We start from the raw sequence: 8924 nt of genomic DNA, 5'->3' as shown, positions 1-8924 counted from the left end.
TTTTTTTAAAAGCTTTTTTTTTTTGTACTTTTTAAAAAATTTTAAAAATTTCAAAAAATTTTTTTGTACAAAAAAAAAAAAAAAAAAGCGTTCAGTGTCCTTTTGTTCTTGGCTCCATATGAACACAGGAGCTTTCCAGATTATGCAGCCTGAGAACTGGTTTGCTGCTGTTCTGACTGTCACGGGGGCTTTACTTTTGATGGATCTGTACATGGCACCCCGCCTCTCCGTCAAAAAGCAAACTCACTCTCATTTAATTTTGCAAGTGGAAAGGAGATCAGTGTGCTGGCACAACAGGCACATCTCTGCAGTCTATGAATAATGTCACAAGCACGAGTCAAACTTCCTGTGTATAAAGGAAGTCTCTTGCATTGCAAGACACTCATCTACTCTGTGTTCTTGAATATCCAAAAAGCCAAAAACACAATAAAACAGAAGAAAAAAGCACTTATTTCCGGTCATCATAATCTTAAAACCCTATTGTGTCTTGATATGGTGGAACTTTTGAGAGGCAAAGAAGACTGGGTTTCAAGCTGCCACAAGCCCAGAGATGTAAAACTGAGAGGCAATAAAACAAACTTTGTAGCAACAATACAAATTTCTATGGTTCTAATGTAGATGCATTTTGCCCTCAACAGCATTCCAAAATGTGGGATGTTATTTTCCAAATGCTGTACTGATCAAAGCCATTTCTTCAGAACACTGAGCAAACTGCCACTTCACCAAGGTAGTGAGATTCTTCTGAGATTTTTGTTGTCTTGTGCATGTCAATGTCTATTGTCAAGACTATCTATGCACATATTGAGTAACTAGCTTGTGCATGTTGGCTGAGAAAATAGTATTCTATATCGGATAACAGTGGTTCTCAAATATGAATGTGGAATTCTACAAAGGGCCTGAACTTGGTCCTCCCAATCCAATTTATGAATTACCACCGTATTTGCCTAGTCAGATTTGAAGGTAAACTAGAAGACCTGCTAAGGAGAAGTAGTTGAGGGATTCTGAGGGAAACATGGTTTTAAACTCTCAAGTGAGAGCAGATTTGGTGAAACAGTTTTTGGGAAGTAATGAGATCAGCTGTTAAATTGATGACTAGTTATGATTTCCCCCCCAAGCGATTTTGAGTAGGCATTGGGATGTAGCAAAATCAGCCCTAAAACAGAGAATGATGGACATGGAGAGACAGACAGATCTCGGTAGATGTCCTAAGTTTAGAGCCCCAGATTCTGTTAAATATCGCTTGCAACCCATGTGCTATTTATCACAGCTTGATACTCACAAGTGTGGGAAAACCTTCACATTAGCCAGATGTGAGGCTTTCCCCTCCGCGATGCTTGAGGGCAGATTCAAAAGGATCCCTACTGAATATAGACTTTGTCGATGTGGCTCAGGAGAGATAGAAACTATTGAGCACATGATGCTCAGATGTAACTGGTATAACAAGATCCGTGACAAATATATTACTCCTCTTATAACAGATATGGTGGGACAATCAGGTGCTGAGCAGTGTAACCGATTAATTGATGGGAACCGGACAATTACCGAAACTGTGACAAAATTTTGGGTAGCATGCTACTGCATCCGAAATACACGATCAAATATATAATAATAGTTGCCTAATAGTCTCTGTTTTATGTTCTTCTTTTACTTTATTACGCTCAACTGTATTTTTATAGAGTTTTATTTTACTGTCCTAAATTCAGTTATATGAATGTTATATTTAAGCGTGTTCTACGGCTTGTTGCCGTAATAAATGACTGACTGACTATATCTATTTGAGAATGCACTGCATTGCTGCCCCAAACTTATGCTTTTCTTCATTGCCTGGTTTCTTGATTCTCTCTAGCACAAGGCAAATATCTCTTCACTTCAGTTATAGTTTATTTTCCATTAGAGTCTCAGTAGGCTTAGTTAACCCAGAGTTTTCATGACCCTTTCCAAGTACCACAAATTCATTCCTCCTTGCATCTCATCTCCTTCCAGCGGCTACAGACTTTGCCTATACACTGTATGGTCTCGTGGTCATTAGACTGCTCCACATCATATCAAAGGGTGGAAAGAATCAAGATGTCAATCCTGCCACTGTCCCCAATACAGTCCTCAAGATTGAGACGAAAGCCTGCAGTGCTTCAGGTTTGTCTTCGCTCTGCTTCACTAACATCTGCATCTCTGCATCCTCCATCTCAAGTAGAAGCTCAGTCAGGAACAGGCAGCCTGCATCATCCTGGGCAGCAAGGTAGGCTTTCCAGACCTGGGAATTAGCCTTACTCATAGCAATAGTCTGGATATGGACAACCTGCAGTGCAGCCTGTATGGTATCAGGCTGCACATTTTCTTGCCAGGGAACAGCTTGCTGGCAACCGACAACCAAATTCAGCCATGTTCTCTCGAACTGTTCTGCAGTCAAGCATGAGCTGGGGATTAGAGTAAGGCCACTTGAGCTGGACGCAACATACGGAACTTCCTCTTTCTTTTCCGTAATCAGTGGCTCTGAAAACAGAAGGAAACAGAAGCCATATTAAGCAATACAAATCAGTGTTTAGTACAGACAGCAGTTGGATGAATACAGCAGACTCATATGTCTATAGCAGCTTTTTTATGCAAAATGCTGATTTTCATTAAGGAAAATGATATAAAGACAAGGGGGAGGTTAAATAGCCCAATGAAGTGTTACCTTCTCCCACCACTGTGGAGGCTTCACAGGCAGAGTCTGTGTTGTGAAGCTCAATAACTTGGTTAGTAGTCAAGGCCGCCCACCTCTCTTTGCCATATATGGTCACCAAAGAGTTAAAATCAGACGCCCAAGCATTCACAGAGCATTCAGCCTGATCTTCCAAAAGCCGCAGAGACAGATCAGATGTGGGGCTGCACAGAACCCTTTTTGTCTCTTCTGTACCACCTTGCAAAAGACGATAGTAGAACAAAGCACGATCCCGTACCATCATGTCTGTTTCTTCCTCTGAAAGAAAGATGCATTTGCTCACAACAAAGAGCACAAGAGTACTTATTTAACTCAAATCTTAGTAATCCAATACAAGAGAACTGGGTTTGCCTTAGTGCTGTTAGAGATGTGGCACCTACAAGCAGAAACAAATTATAAAACTATTCAAGGGTATTTCAGTTAGGCCTTTAAGTCCCCAGATTTGTGTGTGTTAAGTGCCATCAAGTTGTTTCCAACTTAGGGCAACCCTATGAATTAGTGACCTCCCAAACATCCTATCATTAACAGCCTTGCTCAGGTCTTGCAAAATGTGGGCCACGGCTTCCTTTACTGAGTCAATACATCGCATGTTGGGTCTTCCCCTTTTCCTGGAGTCTTCAACTTTTCCTATGGTCTTTCCCAGTAACTCTTGTCCTCTTATAATGTGACCAAAGTATGATAGCCTCAATATAGTTATTTCAGCTTCTAGGGAGAGTTCAGGCTTGATTTGACCTACAACCCTCTTATTTATCTTTTTGGCAGTCCACAGAAGTCCCAAAATTCTCTCCTCTAACCCCACAATTCAGATTAATCAACTTTCTTCTTTCAGATTTGTTTAAATCGTAGCAATGCTCAGTCCATCTGAAACTTCCATGAATGCAAGATCCCTCAGAGGAGATGTAACTGTCTGGGCCATGCCTGGGCTACCCCCGGAGGAGGAGACGCCCACCAGGAGCAAGCCCCTACAGGACTGACCAGAGCGCCCCCTGGAGCCGGCATTGCCCGACCTGGGCATGGTGAAGCTGCAGGAGGAGGAGGAGGTGGCCTTTACTTGGCACCTGGGAAGCACCAGCACCGGAGTCATTGAAGAGGCCAATGAGCCGGGACGGCATGCAGCCTGGAAGTGCACTGAAGACGAGAACCCAGAATTGCAGGCTCCAAGGGCGTTGAACGGTGTCGCCCCGGAACCAGGACAGGCATGAGAGTGACAGTGGGCAGTGTGAGAGCCAGGAGAAGGCGTGGCCAGGTGGCGTGTAGTTGCACCCCAGCATCAACTGATTTAAGTGGGGGTGGAGCCAAGGAGCAGGGGCGTAGACAAAGGCAGAGGAGGATATAAAAAGGGAGCAACGGAGCCTGTCAAGGAGGATACAGCCTGACATATCCGTGAAGAGAAAGCCAAGAGAGAGTGGAACGGAGGCGAGACAGGTGAGTGGGGGGCAGTGACTTAACCCCCTCCCTCAACCAATGTCTGAGACAGCACCAGCTCCCTAAGGGTAAGGTCGACGCCCCCCCCTTTTTTGGGGAAGAGGGACGAACTGTCGCAGTGAGTCATGGCAACAGGAGTTGGCAGTAGTGGGGGCTCCGCACCCCCTTACAAAACCCATTTAAAACAGCCACCTTAAGATAGATGTACTTACCAATGCAGTAAAATAGCAATCGACCCAGCATATCCTGACATTCAGCCGGACGTGCCAAGAAAAGTCGCACCAAAGCAGTCAGCAATTCAACCTTCACCACTGAGAATGCCTCTGATTTCACATTCTCCACAAAATCTTCTAGGACATATGGAGCGTTGGGAACTCTCTCCCCATGTATCCCCAGTAGCCAGATTAGAGCTTGCTTGCCCTGAAGAATGAAAGAGAATACAGCGCATTCAGGGCCAACTTACCCCATTCACAGCACTTTTACCTGTATGACTAAGCTACCTGTATGACTAAACAACCATGCTGAGAATGAAGGCTGAACAGATATATGTAAGGTACAGCACATGGTGTGGCAAGTCCAGACACTGGTGGCTTCCACATCAGGATGGGATTTTGTGGTTTCCCCACTGCTGATGCAGCTGCAGATAAAAGCACAGCAGCAGTGGGACTTCCATACAGTAGGTTTCCCCACACTTTCCCTGCCCCAATCCCCCAGAAGGGGCCACACTCCCTCCCATGCGCTACCAGGACTTTTGCAATATACCTTTGTAACTTAGTTTCAGGTTCTCTTAATTCCCAGCTTCCATCTAAAAAAAATTATGTCTCTAGTACTTCCTTGCAAAGATATGCCTTTTTCTTTAAATTTCTGCAACAGAAGATGCTAGAGACTTAAAAAACAACCCCCTCCCCCCAAACTGAGAATTTAGAAAACCTGCTATACCTATTGTTACAACTAGGGATGGGAATGAGCCAGGAAAATGCAGTTCAATTTGTGGCCGGATGACAAACCAAACCACGAACCAAACCAGACCCTGCAAACCCTGTTAAAAAGTACCACAGTCCCTTTAAACGGGGTCTGCAGAAAGCCCAAAAAACAGCCGCTGAGCTGTTTTGAGCTGTATTATACAGTCCCTTCATCTTGTGCCTTCCCTTTAAACTTTAAAGGGACTGCAGAAGACAGCCTGAAACAGCTGCACGACAGGGAGTGCTTCTCAGCTGTGCAGCTGTTTTTTTGGGCTGTCTTATGCAGCCCCTTTAAAGTTTAAAGAGAAGGCACACAACAGCCTGAAACAGCTGAGCAGTGGGGACCACCTCTCCACCACTCAGCTGTTTTTGCAGCTTTTGCAGGGAACAGACAGCAGGGATTTAAAAGGACTCCCTTATACCCCTGCTTTCTGCTTCATCCATGAACCACCACAAACTGTTTTAAAAGTTCGTGTAAGTTTGTGATGGTAGACCTGTCACAAACTTCTGTTCCCGAATCACGATGGTGATTCATGGTTCAGTTCATGCTCATTCCTAGTTTCAACTGTATATTGATACTAGGAAAAAGGCCCGTTGTGGAAATAAATACAACGATCTCTAGAAAGAGGCTCTGGGCGGGTGTCCCGGCCTTGGACACTCAGTGTCAATTTGCTGTGGCGACCTCAGCAGGGTATAATGACACTGAATCCACCATTTTCTCCAGAGGAACTGATCTCTGCTACCTAAAGAACAGTTGTAATTTTCCCACTCACACAGCAGCCATCCAGGTTTTACTATGATCTTTCCCAAAATTCCCAAAGCAGGTTTGAGAAAGACTGGAGAAAAGCTAGAGAAATCCCTAGAGGTGCACAAATGCATCATAATGTGATGGGGAAGCAGGGGGGGAAAATCCCACTTTCCAAAGCACTTAACTTGGGGTAGATAACTATGCAGAAATGGCCACTGCTTCAACACATGCATACCTCACCATTCAGTTCCCTCTTAGTGCAGCACATCCACACGGAGAACCTTAAACTGCTTCCACATTATCTTTATCCAAACAAGACAGGCACTATTCACTGGGAAACACTTTGGGTGTTCTTCTGGAGCCAGAAATGTTTTCATAGTTGACAGTAATGGCCAAAAATGCTTTTCACTATGGCTAGTCTGTTAACTGTATCATTTTCTAAGGACTTGGCTACAGTCACACATCGTACTGACTTCCAGATTTTTCTATATGGGGCTGTGACGGATTGCAAAGAAAAGCACTTTTTAAAATGCTGCTTGTGTCAGAGAGTCAGGGAATTCAAGAGTTAATCTTCCCTGGAAAGTTTATGTGATTGGCTACTATACTCACTCTCTGATTGGCCAACCTCAGCTGAGAGAGGAAATAAAACAGCTGATCTGGAAGGAAAAGACCGATTTGCCTTTTGGTCTTCGTATGAAATTGAACGTCTGTATCAGTAGCCAAAGAGTTTGGCTTCATCTAAGGGAGAATTTGGATTCTCAATCAAGAAAGCTACAGAACAGCCTTATACAGACAACGGATACTGAAGAAGGATTTGGCAGAATGTCTGGGTAGTTAGAGAGAACTCCCATACAAGCCAAATAGTAAAAAGAGTTATTGCTCCTTAGGGACAAGGAGAATAACTTCCTGCCAGTGAAAGGGGTTGGGAAGAGAACCTTGGCCTGTAATAAAGGGGAGAACCTCAGGAGTTAGTGAAAAGCTGTAATATCTAAAGGGAAAACCTAGATCTCTGAAGGGAGAAACCTAGAAATACTAGAAATCCTCTAAGAAACTATATTCAAGATACTGTGTAACAGCTGGAAATATATAATAAGCAAAAACCTCTCACTGAAAAGAACTTGAAACTCAGAAATTAAGCTTCAACAACACTCTGTTGTATGTCCAAAAGCTTCAGTTCTGTATATATTAGAAAGTTTCATCTCAGCAACCTCTATACCTTGAATCCTCATATTTATATATTCGCTGCCTGTTTAATAAAATCTTTATTCTCTTTTGGAAAGTTAATCTCCCTCAAGTGCCATTTCACAAGGGTTTATAAAACAGGAAAGCTCCTGTATTTCCCTCAAGTTCTTGTACTGGGTCTAAAGCCTAAACAAGTATCTGTGACAGGGTGGGACAATGTAAGCTTATCAAACAAAGAAGAAATACACACTACTGGAGGGCGGCTCAGTTACTGAGAGGAACTAAAATATTTTTGGCAGGAAAATCCTGCCTGGGTGTTGGGAAGAGATGGGGCCTCTGCCATGGGGCAGTCTGGGGCCTCTGCCATGGGGCAGTCTTTGAAAAGTGTTCCAAAACTTAAAGTTTTTCAAGAACATGGCTGCCAGCTTGCACTTAGGGGCAGGTCATTTAGAACATATTACTCCAGTTTTGAAACAACTGTATTGGTTTCCAATTGGTTACTAGGCCCTTTCAAGATGCAGATCTTGCCTTTTAAAGCCCTAAACAGTCTGAGATTAAGATAGGTTAAGAACTGCTTCCTCTCATGAGTGCTTAGGAAGGTTCAGTCTGTGGCCCAAATTTGTGCATCTATGGTTTGGGTGAATGCCAACATGAGACAGTGCCTTCTCATTGCTATAAAATGCCCTCCTGATGGAAGCCACGTAGTCATTTAGGAAACAGAACTGTTATTTTTGACTGGGCAATTGTGAATTTGTTTATTTAATTGTTTTACAGTTGAGTTTATTTTTGTTGTTGTTGGATTTTTACATACTATGAAAAGAAGAGAACATGTAAGACTTGTGAGGTACAGAACTTTTCTTCCCTTCTCTCCTAATCCGCTTTTCATACCTGTTAGCTCCATTTCTCTTCCCTCCTGGATCTCCCCCCACCCCGTCTTCATGTGTGCCTACTCTCCCACCACTTGACCATCTTTTAGTTTCAGAGTGGAATAAGTGATCACTTAAATCTTGCAAAATTACTCCACAAGATTCAAAATTTCTGCCTAGATCTTGTGTAAGGTAAAGGTAAAGGTTTCCCTTGCTCGAAAGCCAGTCAAATCCGACTTGAGGGTTGCGGTGCTCATCTCTGATTCTAAGCCGAAGAGCCAGTGCTGTCTGAAGGCATTTCTGTGGTCATGTGGCTAAACGCCAAGGCGCACGGAACGCTGTTACCTTCCCACTGAAACGGTACCTATTTATCTACTTGCAATTTCTTGCTTTCAAACTGCTAGGTTGGCAGGAGCTGGAACCAGAGACGGGAGCTCACTCCATCATGTGGCACTTGGGTCTCAAGCTGCTGAACTACCGACCTTCCAGCCTGCAGGTCAGCGTCTTAACCACTTGAGCCACCGCAGCTCCCAGATCATGTGAGGTACTTGCAAAATTTTGGCACAAACTATCATATTTATTTTATCTCCCCTCCTTCCTTTTTTGGGGGTTAAATTTCAGTCCCCCCCCCCCGGTTTGCAGACACGTCACTTCCTTTGAGGATCTGTCAATTTGAAAATATTTTAAACTAGGAATAAGGCCCATTGTGGAAATAAATACAATGAGCACTAGAAAGAGGCTCTGGGAGAGTGCCAAGGCCATGGGCACTCAGCATCTATTTGCCATGGCAACCTCAGCAGGGTATAAGGACACAGAGTCCACCATTTTCTCCAGGGGAACAGATCAATGCCATCTGGAGAGCAGTTGTAATTCTGAGTGATCTCCAGCCCCCACCTGGAGATTGGCAACAGTGGTTCCCCATGAGGGACTGGCTGGTTTGGAGGGCAGAGTCTATGGCATTGTACCTGTCTGAGGCCCCACTCCTCCTCAAACCTCACCCTCTCCAGGCTCCATCTCTCAAATCTCCAGGATTTTCCCAT

At 43.9% G+C, this 8924-nt stretch overlaps 1 protein-coding gene across 1 annotated transcript in view; it reads right to left on the bottom strand.

Moving 5' to 3' along the window:
• Positions 1-1730: 1730 nt before the first annotated feature.
• AP4B1 (adaptor related protein complex 4 beta 1 subunit) overlaps positions 1731-8924 on the bottom strand; it is a 26630-nt gene continuing 19436 nt past the window's right edge. The window contains exons 9-11 of the mRNA XM_015411444.1: positions 4339-4546; positions 2675-2959; positions 1731-2490 (exon numbers count right to left, since the gene is read on the bottom strand). Coding sequence (XP_015266930.1) covers positions 2063-2490; positions 2675-2959; positions 4339-4546 — 921 coding nt within the window. The 3' untranslated portion in view covers positions 1731-2062. The remainder of the gene's footprint in view (positions 2491-2674; positions 2960-4338; positions 4547-8924) is intronic.

Source organism: Gekko japonicus, unplaced genomic scaffold (assembly GCF_001447785.1).
Source record: "Gekko japonicus isolate JY-2015 unplaced genomic scaffold, Gekko_japonicus_V1.1 scaffold437, whole genome shotgun sequence".
Taxonomy (NCBI): Eukaryota; Metazoa; Chordata; class Lepidosauria; order Squamata; family Gekkonidae; genus Gekko; species Gekko japonicus.
This window is presented reverse-complemented; position numbering and strand designations above follow the sequence as displayed.